Here is a 16,668-nt window from a genome sequence, read left to right on the forward strand (position 1 = left end):
CATCAGTCAATCAAAACCAACAACCGGTCACTCAAAACCAACAAGCGGTCACTCAAAACCTACCATTGGTAATTCAAACCCCACCATTGGTCACTCAAAACCAACAACCGGTCACTCAAAATCCACCATCTGTCACTCAAAACCCACCATTGTTCACTCAAAACCAACAATCAGTCACTCAAAATCCACCATCGGTCACTCAAACCCAACAACCGGTCACTCAAAGCCAACAATCGGTCACTCAAAACCCACCATTGGTCACTCAAAACCCATGATTGGTCACTTAAAATCCACCATTGGTCACTCAAAACCAACAATCGGTCACTCAAAACCCACCATTGGTCACTCAAAACCAACCATTGGTCACTCAAAACCCATGATTGGTCACTCAAAACCCACCATTGGTCACTCAAAACCAACAATCAGTCACTCAAAACCCACCATTGGTCACTCAAAACCAACCATTGGTCACTCAAAATCCATAATTGGTCACTCAAAACCCACCATTGGACATTCAAAACCAACAATCGGTCACTCAAAACCCACCATTGGTCACTCAAAACCAACCATTGGTCACTCAAAACCCACCATTGGTCACTCAGAACCAACAACCTGTCACTCAAAACCCACCATTGGTCATTAAAAAACCCACCATTGGTCACTCAAAACCCACCATTGGTCATTCAAAACCCACCATCGGTGACTCAAAACCCACCATCGGTGACTCAAAACCCATGATTGGTCATTCAAAACCAACAATAGGTCACTCAAAACCCACCATTGGTCACTCAAAACCCACCATTGGTCACTCAAAACCGACAACCTGTCACTCAAAACCCACCATTGGTCATTAAAAAACCCACCATTGGTCACTCAAAACCCACCATTGGTCATTAAAAAACCCACCATTGGTCATTCAAAACCAACAATCGGTCACTCAAAACCCACCATTGGCCATTAAAAAACCCACCATTGGTCACTCAAAACCAACAACCTGTCACTCAAAACCCACCATTGGTCATTAAAAAACCCACCATTGGTCACTCAAAACCAACAACCTGTCACTCAAAACCCACCATTGGTCATTAAAAAACCCACCATTGGTCACTCAAAACCCACCATTGGTCATTAAAAAACCCACCATTGGTCATTCAAAACCAACAATCGGTCACTCAAAACCCACCATTGGTCATTAAAAAACCCACCATTGGTCACTCAAAACCCACCATTGGTCATTAAAAAACCCACCATTGGTCACTCAAAACCAACAACCTGTCACTCAAAACCCACCATTGGCCATTAAAAAACCCACCATTGGTCACTCAAAACCAACAACCTGTCACTCAAAACCCACCATTGGCCATTAAAAAACCCACTATTGGTCACTCAAAACCCACCATTGGCCATTAAAAAACCCACCATTGGTCACTCAAAACCCACCATTGGTCATTAAAAAACCCACCATTGGTCACTCAAAACCCACCATTGGCCATTAAAAAACCCACCATTGGTCACTCAAAACCCACCATTGGTCATTAAAAAACCCACCATTGGTCACTCAAAACCAACAACCTGTCACTCAAAACCCACCATTGGCCATTAAAAAACCCACCATTGGTCACTCAAAACCAACAACCTGTCACTCAAAACCCACCATTGGCCATTAAAAAACCCACTATTGGTCACTCAAAACCCACCATTGGCCATTAAAAAACCCACCATTGGTCACTCAAAACCCACCATTGGTCATTAAAAAACCCACCATTGGTCACTCAAAACCCACCATTGGCCATTAAAAAACCCACCATTGGTCACTCAAAACCCACCATTGGTCATTAAAAAACCCACCATTGGTCACTCAAAACCAACAACCTGTCACTCAAAACCCACCATTGGCCATTAAAAAACCCACCATTGGTCACTCAAAACCAACAACCTGTCACTCAAAACCCACCATTGGCCATTAAAAAACCCACTATTGGTCACTCAAAACCCACCATTGGCCATTAAAAAACCCACCATTGGTCACTCAAAACCCACCATTGGTCATTAAAAAACCCACCATTGGTCACTCAAAACCCACCATTGGCCATTAAAAAACCCACCATTGGTCACTCAAAACCCACCATGGGTCACTCAGGTTGCTGGGTGAGGTCCAGCAGTGAGAGAGATGTCCCTGTTTGACCTGCCCCATGGGTGCGGGGGCGTGTCCAGGATGACGTTCCAGTCGGTAGGCATATCCTGGATGACGTTGCCAGTGGTAGGCGTGTCCCGGATGACGTTGCCACGCGGTAGGCGTATCCCGGATGACGTTAGTCGGCGGACGCTGATGGCGGTGAATTTAACTCCTCGGTTCCGGCGGTTGGGGAGCGGGAGTTCGTTGAGGCGGCAGCGAGGTACAGTGGGATTGGGGGAGGGGGACAGCAGCTACTCGGAGTGCGGTGCAGCCTGAGGTTCGGCTTCGGGGTGGGGGTGAAGCGGGGGCTCGGCTAACCGGGCACAGCAACATCCCACACAAAGAACCATTAGAATAACGGCCAAAATAATCTGTTTCAGTGGGGGGTTGGATCCAGGAAGAGCTCTCCGCTAAATATTGGCCGAGATGCTGAAAAATATTCAAATTGCATTTCTGTAGCGCCTTTTACCACTTCCGAGTGTTCCAAAGCACTTTATAGCCAATGAAGTACTTTTTGAAGTGAGTCACTGTTGATAGATATAAAATTCTTACAGGGCTCGAGAGGGTAGATGCAGGAAGGATGTTTCCCCTGGCTGGGGGTGTGTGGAACCAGAGGACACAGTCTCAGAATAAGGGGGCAGCCATTTAGGACTGAGATGAGGTGGAACTTCTTCACTCAGAGGGTGGTGAAACTTTGGAATTCTCCATCCCAGAGAGGTGTGGAGGAGTATGTTCAAGACAGGGATCAATATATTTCTAGGTATTAAAGCTATCAAGGGATATGTGGATAGTGTGGGAAAATGGCGTTGAGGTAGTTCATCAACCATGATTTAATTGAATGGTGGAGTCGGCTCAAGGGGCTGAATGGCCTACTCCTATTTCCTTTGTTCCTATGTAATGTAGGAAAAACAGCAGCCAATATGTACACAGCAAGCTTCCACAAACAGCAATGTGATAATGACCAGATAATCTGTTTTTGTGATGTTGATTGAGGGATTGGTCAGGACACTGGGGAGAACTCCCCTGCTGTTATTTGAAATTGTGGCTGTGCGATCCTGTGCACCTGTCTGAGAGGGCAGATGAGACCTCTGTTTAATGTCTCATTTGAAGGACAACACTCGGGGTATCAGCCCTTTATGGACCCAAGTTTCTGGAGTGGGGCTTGAACCCATGACCTGACTTGGGTGGAAGTTCTACCCACTGTGCCAAAGAGATGAGATAATGGTTAAGAGTGTGACCATTGATGAATGAATCATATTCTGTTTTTATTACATTTGTTTTTGTTTGGTATTTTTACCAGTGAAGTGTCATGCAAGTTCCACAATCACATCAGTTGTTTCTGTGGAACTCTGTTAATTGTTGATCTTGACAATGGTGCACATGTTACTTTGGCCACTGAAGTCTTTCCATTATTCTTCTATTTTCAGTTTACAGTTAGCTGGTCAATTCTTGGTGAAGCTGAATAATACACAATGGAAGCTCAATGGTTCCTTTTTGAAGTGCTCTGAATGTACTTAAATATGTTTTAATTCTTTGTTGGCTGTTATACTTGTAAACTTGACCTGCGAAGCTTCCAGGAATCCACTGGTTAAAAATTGATTTAAGTCCTTTCCAAAATCTCAGCTGTAGGCATTACCCAATTTCATCTGTTTGTTGATACTTTATGCAGTTTGACTAAATTTAAACAGAAATGGCAAGAAATCTCTCCATACTCTAGAGCAAAGCAGGCAGTATCAGATCGGCTGACCATTCGACTCAGTGCCTGATATTCAGTCCCATTGCAGCCTCTACAATTCAATATCGGGTGCTCCAAAGAATGGAGGGCTGACCTGCAGCCACCCGTTTTGTGCCACCTCCCGAGGGCAATTTGGCAAATTGGATCCAAAATTGTCTTAGTGGCAGGGGGTGATGGTCGAGGGTTGTTTTTGTGATTGGATGTTTGTGACCAGTGGTGCACCGCAGGGATTGGTGCTGGGACCCTTGCTGTTTGTAGTGTACATTAATGATTTAGACGTGAATATAGGAGGTATGATCAGCAAGTTCGTACATGACACGAAAATTGGTGGTGTCCTAAATAGTGAGGAGGAAAGCCTTAGATTACAGGATGATATAGATGGGCTGGAAGGATGGGCAGAGCAGTGGCAAATAAAATTTAATCCTGACAAGTGTGAGGTGATGCATTTTGGGAGGACTAACAAGGCAAGGGAATATACAATGGATAGTAGGCCCCTAGGAAGTACAGAGGATCAGAGGGACCTTGGTGTACTTGACCATAGATCACTGAAGGCAGCAGCACAGGTAGATAAGGTGGTTAGGAAGGCATATGGGATACTTGCCTTTATTAGCCGAGGCATAGAATATAAGAGCAGGGAGGCTATGATGGAGCTGTATAAAACACTAGTTAGGCCACAGCTGGAGTACTGTGTACAGTTCTGGTCACTGCATTACAGGAAGGATGTCATTGCACTGGAGAGGGTGCAGAGGAGATTCACTAAGATGTTAAAATAAAAGCAAAATACTGCGGATGCTGGAAATCTGAAACAAAAACAAGAAATGCTGGAATCGCTCAGCAGGTCTGGCAGCATCTGTGGAAAGAGAAGCAGAGTTAACGTTTCGGGTCAGTGACCCTTCTTCGGAACTGACAAATATTAGAAAAGTCACAGATTATAAACAAGTGAGGTGGGGGTTGGGCAAGAGATAACAAAGGAGAAGGTGCAGATTGGACTAGGCCACATAGCTGACCAAAAGGTCACGGAGCAAAGGCAAACAATATGTTAATGGTGTGTTGAAAGACAAAGCATTAGTACAGATTAGGTGTGAATATACTGAATATAACATTAATATTAACATATTGTTTGCCTTTGCTCCGTGACCTTTTGGTCAGCTATGTGGCCTAGTCCAATCTGCACCTTCTCCTTTGTTATCTCTTGCCCAACCCCCACCTCACTTGTTTATAATCTGTGACTTTTCTAATATTTGTCAGTTCCGAAGAAGGGTCACTGACCCGAAACGTTAACTCTGCTTCTCTTTCCACAGATGCTGCCAGACCTGCTGAGCGTTTCCAGCATTTCTTGTTTTTGTTTCTCTAAGATGTTGCCTGGGCTGGAGCATTTCAGCTATGAAGAGAGACTGAAAAGGCTAGGGTTGTTTTCCTTGGAGCAGAGAAGGCTGAGGGGAGACTTGATTGAGGTATACAAAATTATGAGGGGCATAGTTAAGAAGAAACTTTTTCCCTTAGCGGAGGTGTCAATAACCAAGGGCATAGATTTTAAGGGAAGAGGCAAGAGGTTTAGAGGGGATTTGAGGGAAATAAATTTCACCCAGAGGGTGGTTGGAATTTGGAACGCACTGCCTGAAGGGGTGGTAGAGGCAGGAACCCTCAACATTTAAGAAACGTTTAGGTGAACACTTGAAACGCCATAGTATACAAGGTTACGGGCCAAGTGCTGGAAAATGGGATTGGAAAAGATAGGTGTTTGATGGCCAGCACGGCCAAGATGGGCCAAAGGTCTTGTTTCTGTGCTGTATAAACTCTATGACTATGAATTTCTAGCCCACAGCATTTAAATCAAAGCTGGACAAAATCTAAAATTTGCTTTCCCTTCCAAACTGCCAATTCTAAATTGGCATTTCCTCTTCTCTGCTGTATTAGTTTAAGCTTGCCCTCTCCCCACTGTTATTGTTAATTCACTCTTCCACCCCCTGCCCCTGTCCCTGGGATATGGTCCCAGCTCTTTTCAGTTGTTGCCTGCAGCTCCTGCCCCAGAACTGGTGCCAACAGCCCAGTGAATCTGCCCAGTGCAGCATGCCTCTCTCCATGTAGTTATCTCTCTCATCTGACATTTACTGTACTCACTGCTGCATGGCACTGATAGTGATTTTGAGATTGCTATCTTTCAGCCCTGCTTTCTTAACTAACTTAAGGTCTGGATACAAAAACACTGCAGATGTTGGAAATCTGAAACCATAGAAAATACTGGGGATACTTGGCAGCTCAGGCAGCATCTGTGGTGAGAGAAACAGTTAAATGCAGCATATTTTTTAAGAGATGTGAAACTGCTAAGTGTTGATGTTCAGAGAGACTTGGGGGTACTCGTACAAGGCATGTACAAAGTTAATATGCAGGTGCAGTAGGCTATTGGGAAAGTAAATGGAATGTTGGCCTTTACTGCAAGGGGGTTGGAGTACAGGAATAAAGATCTTATTAAAATTGTATAGGTGAGACCGCATCTGGAATACTGTGTGCAGTTTTGATCTCCACATTTAAGAAAGGATTTACTTGCACTGGGGGCGGTGCAGCATTTACTAAATTGGTCCCTGGGATGAGGGGTAAAGGCCTACTACCCGACCTGAACCCGACGGGACCTAACGACGTGTTGGGATCGGGTCGCACTTCTGGGTCCAGTATTTGGGCTCGGGTCAGACACGCTCTATCACAGGTAATTGGCTCCACTGTTAATGTAATTTTTTGACTAGAAAGGTGGTTTTATTGCAGTTATTTTAAGCTTGTGCAGATCAGTGAGAAAGTGAAAAACGGAAGGCAAGTTGGTCGGGCGTGGGGAAAAATGGAAGGACTCGGGCTGGGTCAGGCTCGGGTCGGATGTGGTTCTGTCGGGCTCGGGTTGGGTTTTTTATTTTGCAGACCCGAGCAGGACTTAGATGAGGGGGTTGTCCTATGATGAGAGGCTGAGTTAATTGAGCCTTTATTCTATGGAGTTTAGAAGAATGTGAGGCAATCTAATTGGGACATATAAGATTCTGAAAGGGCTTGATAGGGTAGAAGTTGAGAGATTGTTTCAACTGGTCGGGGAATCTAGAATGCGGGGGCACAGTCTCAGGATAAGGGGCCAATCATTCAGGACTGAGATGAGAAATTACTACTCTCAAAGGGTTGTGAATCTTTGGAATTCTCTACCCCAGAGGGTTGTGGATGCTCCATCATTGAATACATTTAAGGTGGATGGATTTTTGGTCTTGCAGGCAATTAAGGGATATGGGGAGCAGGCAGAAAAGTGGAATTGAAGCCCAAGATCAGCCAGGAATGGCGGAACAGGCTTGATGGGCCATATTGTCCACTTCTGCTCCTATTTCTTGTGTTCTTGTGTTTCAGGTCTGTGACTGCATTTTCTGTTTGTTTCCTAACATCTGGAACTATCTTTGCAGGACCTGAATCCTGTTCTTCCTTGCCTTGTTGGTTCTGATATGAATTCAGCTAAGACTGTTTGCCTTTCCCTCTCAGCTTCGGTGCTCATTTCTTCATTGTGCTTAGCCTGGCACCTAGGATGCAACACCCCATTTGGGAATCCAGGTTACAGAAGCCACCATTGAATCCTTTGGCAAATCTCCCACTTCCTGCACTTCACCCTTCCCTGCTTGGGAAGTCTTCCATTGTGCGATGGCTTTGCTTGTGGTTGCTGTACTCTGAGTCATTGTCCTTGGAACAGTCATTCAGCATTTAACACTCATTTGCCAAGGCAGTACCCTCTGGATTCCTGCACATCCTCTTACTCCTTTTAGCACTTGACAGATTCTCACCAGCTTCCAGTCTTTAACATCTATCACTCTGTATGCCGTGTGGGGTGATCACTTCTTGGAACATGTTTTTCACAACGCCTCTATCTCCCGCATGTGATGGAGTGTCTCTGCTATTCCTCAAGTCAGTCGCTTTGAGCTTGACAATGCAGTTGGGACATTTCCTGCATTTGTTGGTCAAGCCATCCTTAAGCTCCCACATCCAGCGGAGAGCCCTCACATAGTCCTGGTGGGGATGGAGGTGTAGAGAGATTGCATGTCCATAGTGAAGAGGAGGTGGTTAGTGCCAGGGAACTGGAAATTGTCAAAATGATGTAGGGTGTCAGACGAGACATGGATGTAGGTGGGAAGAGACTGAACCGGGGCGAAAAGATATAATCAAGATAGGAAGAAATAACTTCAGTGGGGCAGGAACAGGCTGAAATGATGGCTCCAGCAGGACAGTTCTGTTTGTGGATTTTGGGAAGGAGGTAGAAGTGGGCTGTCCAAGGTTGTGGGACTATGAGGTTGGAAGCTGTTGAGGGAAGATCCCTGGATGAAATGAGGTCAGTGACCAGGAGGGTCTGAGGGTTTTCAGCTTCTTCCTTGTACGAAGGCCCAACCAGTCCCATCCACCACCCTCCTCTGCCTGGCTGAACTTGTTCTCGCATTGAACAACTTCTCCTTCAACTCCATTCACTTCCTGCAAATAAAAGGTGTTGCTGTGGTACCGGCATGGGTCCTTGTTATGTCTGTTTTTTTGTGGGATATGTCGAACATTCCTTGTTCTAATCCCACTTGGAGCCCCCTCCCTCACCTCTTTTTCCAGTACATTGATGACTGTATCGGTGCTGCTTCCTGCTGCAGCCCCAAACTGGAGAACTCCATCAACTTTGCTTCCAATTTCCACCCTTCTTTCATCTTTACCTGGTCTATCTCCGACACTTCCCTTCCTTGACTTCCCTGTTTCCTTCTCTGGGGATGGGCTGTCCACTAATATTCATTACAAGCCCACCAACTCCCACGGCTACCTTGACTACACTTCCTTGTACCCTGTTTGCTGTAAGGACTCCATCCCATTCTCCCAGTTTCTCCGTCTCTGCGCATCTGTTCTGATGCAACCTTCCACAGCAGTGCTTCTGACATGTCTTCCTTTATCCTGAACCCCCCCCCCCCCCTCCCCCCACTGTGGTTGACAGGGCCCTCAACCGTGTCCGATCTGTTTTCTGCGCTTTGAGCCTCACTCTTTGCCCTCCCTCCCAGAACCGCGACAGGGTTCCCCTTGTTCTCATTTTCCACACCACCAGCCTTCACATCCAAGTGCCACTACCAAACACATCTTCCCCTCCTTTCCCGTCAGCATTCCGAAGGGATCGTTCCCTCCGTGATACCCTGGTCCACTCCTCCATTACCCCCACCACCTCGTACCCTTCCCCTGCAATCGCAGGAGGTGTAATACCTGCCCGTTTACCTCCTCTCCCCTCACTATCCCAGGTCCTTTCAGGTGAAGCAGCGATTTACTTGTACTTCTTTCAATGTAGTGTACTGTATTCGCTGCTCACAATGTGGTCTCCTCTACATTGGGGAGACCAAGCGCAGACTGGGTGACCGCGTTGCAGAACACCTCTGCTCAGTCCGCAAGCATGACCCCGAGCTTCCGGTTGCTGGCCATTTCAACACTCCCCCCTGCTCTCATGCTCACATCTCTATCCTAGGATTGCTGCAATGTTTCAGTGAACATCAACGCAAGCTCGAGGAACAGCATCTCATTTACCGATTAGGCACACTACAGCCTGCTGGACTGAACATTGAGTTCAGTAATTTCAGAGCATGACGGGTCCCCCATTTTACTTTTACTTTCAGTTATTTTTTCTTCCTTTTTAAAATTTTTTTTTCTGTTTGTTATTTTATTTCATCTTAGTTTGTTCAGTTTGCTTACCCACTGTTTTTTTTTCATGTTTGTACTTGTGGCTGTTCAGTTTTCAGTCCGTTAACACCCTCTCTGTACTAATGCTTTGTCTTTCAACATACCATTAACATATTGTTTGCCTTTGCTCCACAACCTTCTGGTCAGCTATTCTGTGACCTTGTCTTATTTACACCTTCTCCTTTGTTATCTCTTGCCCCACCCCCACTTTACTTATAACCTTTGACATTTCTAATATTTGCTAGTTCTGACGAAGGGTCACTGACCTGAAACGTTAACTCTGCTTCTCTCTCCACAGATGCTGCCAGACCTGCTGAGTATTTCCAGCATTTCTTGTTTTTATTTCGCATCCAAGGGATCATTCTCTGCCATTTCCACCGCCTCCAGCATGATACCACTGCCAAAGACATATTCTCTTCCCCTCCCCTGTCAGCATTCTGAAGGGATTGTTCCCTCCGCGACACCCTGGTCCCCTCCTTCATAACCCCCGACACCTCGTCCCTTCCCATGCAATTACAGGAGGTGTACTACCTGCCCTTTTACCACCTCTTTCCTCGCCATCCAAGACCTCAAACACTCCTTCCAAGTGAAGCAGCGATTTACGTGTACTTCCTTCAATTTAGTATACTGTATTCGCTGCTCGCAAATAGGCCGCCTCGACTTTGGAGAGACCAAACATAGATTGGGTGACCGCTTTGAGTAATGCTTCCACTCAGTCCAAATGCATGACCCTGAGCTTCTGGTTGCTTGGCATTTCAACACGCCCCCTCCCCCCACCCCCTCGCACTCATGCCCACATTTCTGTCCTTGGCCTGCTGCAGTGTTCTAGTGAACATCAACGCCAGCTCGAGGAACTGCACCTGATCTTTCGATTAGGCATTCTACAGCCTTGTGGACTTAACTTTAAGTTCAACAATTTCAGAGTATGATTGGCCTTTTATGTTTTTCTAATTTTATTTTATTTTTTAACCTGTGCCTGTTTTTCATGTGGACAGAGCTGCTCATTATTCTGCCATTAACATTTTCTCTGGACTAATGCTTTGTTTTTCACCACAAGCATTAACACGCTCACTGCCTTAGTCCCATGACATCTTTGTCATTAATCTCTCCTGCCCGCTGCCCTATCTCACACCTTCCCTTTTGTTCTTCCCCATCCGCCCCCCATTTCACTTTCTTAAAACCTAATTCTTTTCTAACCTTTGCTACTTCTGATGAAAGGTCACAGACCTGAAACGTTAACTCTGTTTCTCTCTCCACAGATGCTGCCTGACTTGCTGAGTATTTCCAGCACTTTCTGTTTATATTTGAGTTCACTTAGTAGCTGTTCTTTGATGTTTGTGTGAGCTTGAGCCTTTGCAGATTGCAGAGCTTGCAGTCTGTCCTGAACTGAATGCATACTCCAAAGTCTAGATCTTTGTGCGCATACAAGAGCATGGCCGAAAAGTAGATAGCAAACCGAACTGGAGCCATTAGGCAGCATTGCTTGGTGTCATTGGTGACAGGAAAGGCATCTGATACGGCACCATTCTGCATCACACTGGCTAACATGGAATGAATGAATGGCCCTGAACATCTTTTCAGAGCAGCTATATTTGTATAGCACCTTCCACAGGCCTCATGGTTTACTGTGTCGAAGGCCTTGGTCAGGTCAACAAACACCATGTCTAGGTCCTTGTTCTGCTCATGGGACTTTTCTTGAATTTGATGCACCGCAAAGATCATGTCGACCATTTCTCATCCACGAAAGCCATGCTGTGATTCTGGGTGCACTAAGTCTGTAAGAAGAGTGATAATCCTGTGCGAGAATTTTTCCCACTGTGGAGAGAAGTGAAATGCCACAATGATTGTCACAGATGGACTTGCTTCCCTTCCCTTTGTACAGCTGAGTTATGGAAGCATCCTTGTAATCTTGTCCACTGTGGCTCAGTTGGTAGAACTCTCGCCTGAGTTACGAGGTTCCCTGTTCAAGTCCCACTCCAGGGCTTGAGCACAAAAATCAAGGCTGACACTCCAGTGCAGTACTAAGGGAGCGCTGCAATGGTCAGCGGTGCTGTTGTTTGGATGAGACGTTAAACCAAGGCCCCATCTGTCTGCTCGTTTGGATATAAAAGAGCCCATGGCACTATTTTGAAGAAGAACTTATTCCAGTGTCCTGGCCAATAATTATCCCTCAAACAGCATCACAAAAACAGATTATCTGGTCATTATCACATTGCTGTTTGTGGAAGCTTGAGGTGCGCAAACTGACTGCTGCGTTTCCTACATTACAACAGTGACCACGTTTCAAAAGTACTTGACTAGCTGTGAGATACTTTGAGATGTCTGGTGGTCGTGAAAAGCCCTGTGTAAATGCAAGTCTTTTGTTTTATTTTTTGGGGCACAATGCCTTTCTTCAAGATTAAGCTGAAGAGGCTAGTGAGTTTCCTAACCATGTGAGCTCCTCTGTACTTGAATACTTCAGGTGGAATACTGTCATTACCCAGAGACTTACACACAGACAGATGCTTTATGGCCTTGGTGACTTCGGCTTGAGTTGGATCAAGGGCAATCTCATCCAGAACAGGATGCTGTGGAAGTGATTCAGTGGCATCGTTGCACACTGTAGGTTCTTGGTTCAGGAGATTGGTAAAATGCTGTGCCCAACAAGAAAGAATCTCATGCCTGTTCATTAGGAATTAATTGCCATCTGTTGGGAGGATGGGTATGGTACTGTTGGTTTTGAGGCTATAGACAGATCGGAAACCTTCATGGAGAGCCTTCAGGTCATGCCTATCTGCAGCCTCGTTCTTCCACCATCGGTTCTTCATCTCTCTGTTTGGCCAGCAGCATGTGTTTTGCTTGGTATCTGGCTTTTCTTGCTGGTGATTTTTTTTCAGTTTTGTAGGATCTGCGAGCATTTTACACAGCATCCACAGCACCAATTTTGGTGCTTTCGTTTGACGAATCCAAGGACCTCAGATGCCGTGCTGTGAATGACGTCCATTAACTTCTTCCAAGAATCTTCAATGTCTATATTATCTTGGCTACCAGCAAGCTCTATGGCTTACTTTTGTTCCAGTTCCTGTCTTTTTGGCAGAATCTTTCAGGATCATTAAGTCAAGCTTTCTTAGTGGTTTGATTCTGTCTCAAGCACATGATGCTCCTGACAAGCTGATGGTCTGAGCAACATTCAGCACCTCTAAGGCAGCTGGTGGAATGTAGTTCCCTTAGGTCTCTGTCGTACAATAATGTAATCCAACATGTGCCAATGTTTAGATCTGGGGTGCATCAATTTTGTTTTCAATTTATCAGCTTGTTGGAAGATTGTGTTTGATGGTGAGGTCAAACATGCTGCACTTAAAAGCTGGCCGTTGAAGTCGATCAATGCCGTGGTGTCCCAGTACTCCTCCTCCATGTATTACAGTCTGTGCCAACATGGGCATTTAATCACCCAGGGTGATGTGTTTGTCCCAGTGTGGTACTACTCTGATGATCCTGCTGAGATCATTGTAGAATGCTTCTTTGGCCTCATCTATGTGTGTAATTGTTGGTACATAGGCGCTGATGAGTGTTGCGTACTGGTTTCTAACCAGACTTATTTGAAATACCTTGAGTTGGTCATTGATCCCCTTGGGAAGTGAGTCGCACTTGTATGCCAATCCAGATCGAATGCCAAAGCCCACACTGGACTGTCGAGGCTGGCCCTTGGACTTGCCAAACCAGTAGAATGTGTCGTAAAAACAAGAAATGCTGGAAATACTCAGCAGGTCTGGCAGCATCTGTGGAGAGAGAAGCAGAGTTAACATTTCAGGTCAGTGACCCTTCTTCAGAACTCAGCATCCGCAGTATTTTGCTTTTATTATCGTAGAATGTGTAGCTTGCACCTACTTCAAGATGGGTCTCCTTTGCAAATCTTTATTTCACTTGGAGTGGCTATGTCAATATTGTACCTGCCCAGGGTTCTGGCTGTGAAGGCTGTTCTGTGCTCTGGTCTTGTATTGTCTAAAAGTGTTCTGACATTCCATGAGGCAATAGTTAGTTGTCCTTTTTGAATTTGAGATTTCTTTGTTTCAGCTGCAGTGATTGGTGACCAGCCAGGAGCAGGGAGGGCAGGCTATGTTTAGGGTTCCTTTTCTTCCCCTTCCCCAGATTAGGGAGAGCAGCACTGTACTTGAAAAGGTCTGCACTGTCACCTTCGTAGGACATGAGCTGCATATTTGCCCCGATCTGTGGAGAGTGACCGTCACCCTGAGACCACCTGTGTGTAGGGTTATGACTGAAGACTGCGAGTAGCATCCTCTGTCTGTCACGTCACCACTTCCCCATTGCCACAGGGCTTGCTCGTCTGATATATGGTTGATTGCTGAATAATCTGCACATTGATTATATTTAAGTGGGTGAGGTTTATGCAGAGTCGCTCTCGCTCTCTCATCCGAGGCAGCTAATGCTGCACTGGTGCAACATGTGCCACAAACGCAGCAGCTGAAAGGACGCAGGTTTTAATTTTGGAGTTGTCCTTTTCCTAGATGAGCGACTAAAAAGCCTCACCTGCCCTTTTTACATTGCCATCCAGTCCGTTGGCACAGTCTGTGTTCTTCTGAATTGTCAGCCAATGAAGACTTTGATTTTAAACCCCCAGTTGTGGGCCAGATAGTATTCCTTCTCCCTGTTTGGCTGCCAACTAAGGCTGTAAAGCCCCATCTACTCGGAGCTGTCTGGTTTTGAGGCTTTAGATGCTCTCTTCACACCTCTACTCATAGTTCTAAATGGGGATCGGCATATGAAGTTGGGCAGTCGGAGTTTGATTTGGAGAGATTATTTGAGACGCTGACCGGAAAGGACTTTTTGTGGATGAAGAGTATTTCAACTCATCCTAACCCTTTGACCCCTTTTAACTTGAATTTATGAACTTTAATTTAAAGTACATATACAAAATGTAAACTTCTTATTCACAATGTAAAAGGTGACCGAATCACAACACATTGTCAGTGATGGCAACATGAGGGAAAACCTTTTCATGTAGCGAGTGGTCAGGATCTGGAATACACTACCTGAGTGTGTGATGGAGGCAGGTTCATTGGAGGCATTCCAAAGAGAATTGGATTGTGATCTTAAAAGGAAGAATGTGCAGGGCTCCGGGGAGAAAGCAGGGGAATGGCACTCGGTAAATTGCTCTTTCGGAGAGCCAGCGTAGGCAAGATGGGCCGAATGACCACCTTCCGTGCTGTAACCATTCTGTGATTGTGTAATTTAAATCCAAATTCAGACTGATAACACTAGCAATACGATGCAAGTTACTACCCTTGAATTCTAAATGCCTTGTACTAGATGTATCAAAATTTACTGCATCACATTGGCGCGTGGGCGGCGCAGTGGTTAGCACCGCAGCCTCACAGCTCCAGGGACCCAGGTTCGATTCTGGGTACTGCCTGTGCGGAGTTTGCAAGTTCTGCCTGTGTCTGCGTGGGTTTTCGCCGGGTGCTCCGGTTTCCACCTACATCCAAAAGACTTGCAGGTGATAGGTAAATTGGCCATTATAAATTGCTCCTGGTGTAGGGGGTGATGGGGAATATGGGATTACTGTAGGGTTAGTATAAATGGGTGGTTGTTGGTCGGCACAGACTCGGTGGGCTGAAGGGCCTGTTTCAGTGCTGTATCTCTTTAAAAAAAAAAATACTTAAAATGTTAAAACGTTCGAATAACCAATTTTCACAAGCTACTGTTTTGTCCCTGTAATAAATATCTTTATCAGACATCAGTCCTCTGCATTGCACAAAGCAATAAACCCCAAACACTTGACTGAAATAAGACCTGTTTTCAAGGTATGTCTTGTCTCCAATCCTTCAATTCTATCTTTCCATCTCCGATCCTTATATATGTCGTTGCATCTGTGATTTTTTTCATTGTCTTTCCCACAGCTGTCATTCTTTAGTGTAAGTTGAGGATAAACTACACTAAGGACAGTTTCTAATATCCTTTGCCAAAACCGCAGCAGTATCGCATTGTTATAAGTCCTAGCTGCTGCTTTTTTGAAATTCTTTGTAGTTCGGGTGCTAATCATTTCCATTAATTGTTTGAATGTCTTGTGCTTTGGGTTCTGCCCTTAGTGGTGATTATCTAACTTGTAGAGTAGGAGTACTGTATTACACAATAGTGATTCAAGCTGGATATTTGTATTTTTAGTACTTTCTATCATGTGCCGCCCCCCCCGCCTTCCCCAATTGTTAAACAGCTTTATTTAATAGAAACATAGAAAATAGGAGTAGGAGTAGGCCATTTGGCCCTTTGAGCATGCTCCACCATTCATTATGATCATGGCTGATCATCCAACTCAGTAGCCTGTTCCCGCTTTTGCCCCATACCCTTTGTATGGTCTCGCTGCATATTCCCCCCCTCTCAGTTTATAGCTGTTCAGATAATCTGCCTTCCTGTTTTTGCTACCAAAGTGGATAACCTCCATGCAGCAAATGGACCCACAGAACAACAGCTGTGATTGGTCCAGCTTAATTAAATCAGTACATCAATACAATTTGTTATTTGCAGTAATACGAAACTAATAAGTCTGCGCTTGCTGACAGCGCAGCCACTGGGTGGTGTGGTACTGGCACATTGGCCAATGCCGCTTCATCGACTGAAATGTCACTGTCTGCGACATCTCAGTCAGTTGCCAGTAATAAAAATGGCACTGCTCAATTTGACACAAAAAAAAACTAAATTAAACCCAAACCCCCTCAGTGGCTGCAATCGCCTCATCGTGTTTTGCTTCGTCGCTCACTCCCCACTTCTACCCCACCCCCGGTGACGAAGCATTGCATTGTTTCTAAGTTGGTAATTTTGACAGAGTTGCCTGGCCTCGGCTAATATTGAGCAGTAATTGCCATGTCTAGTTCCACAAACTCACCATTGAAAAGACAGATTAGGATTTCTGCTGGTCTCTTCCCCCCCCCCACCCCCCCCCAGTTTCTCTCAAAAGGCAGTGTGGTAGATTCCAATGAACCGAAAAGATATCTTTCAAGTCATATAGATTGTGGTCGATCTATGATTTCCCAAAAATTGACTCCACCCATTGCATCCT

At 45.4% G+C, this 16,668-nt stretch overlaps 1 protein-coding gene across 3 annotated transcripts in view; it reads left to right on the forward strand.

The window, feature by feature from the left end:
• The first annotated feature begins 2,315 nt into the window (after positions 1–2,315).
• depdc4 (DEP domain containing 4) overlaps positions 2,316–16,668 on the forward strand; it is a 53,644-nt gene continuing 39,291 nt past the window's right edge. For all 3 annotated transcript variants that reach the window (XM_068050128.1, XM_068050130.1, XM_068050129.1), the window contains exon 1: positions 2,316–2,396. In XM_068050128.1, coding sequence (XP_067906229.1) covers positions 2,330–2,396 — 67 coding nt within the window. In that variant the 5' untranslated portion in view covers positions 2,316–2,329. The remainder of the gene's footprint in view (positions 2,397–16,668) is intronic.

This window comes from Heterodontus francisci, chromosome 18, assembly GCF_036365525.1.
Source record: "Heterodontus francisci isolate sHetFra1 chromosome 18, sHetFra1.hap1, whole genome shotgun sequence".
Classification (NCBI taxonomy): domain Eukaryota; kingdom Metazoa; phylum Chordata; class Chondrichthyes; order Heterodontiformes; family Heterodontidae; genus Heterodontus; species Heterodontus francisci.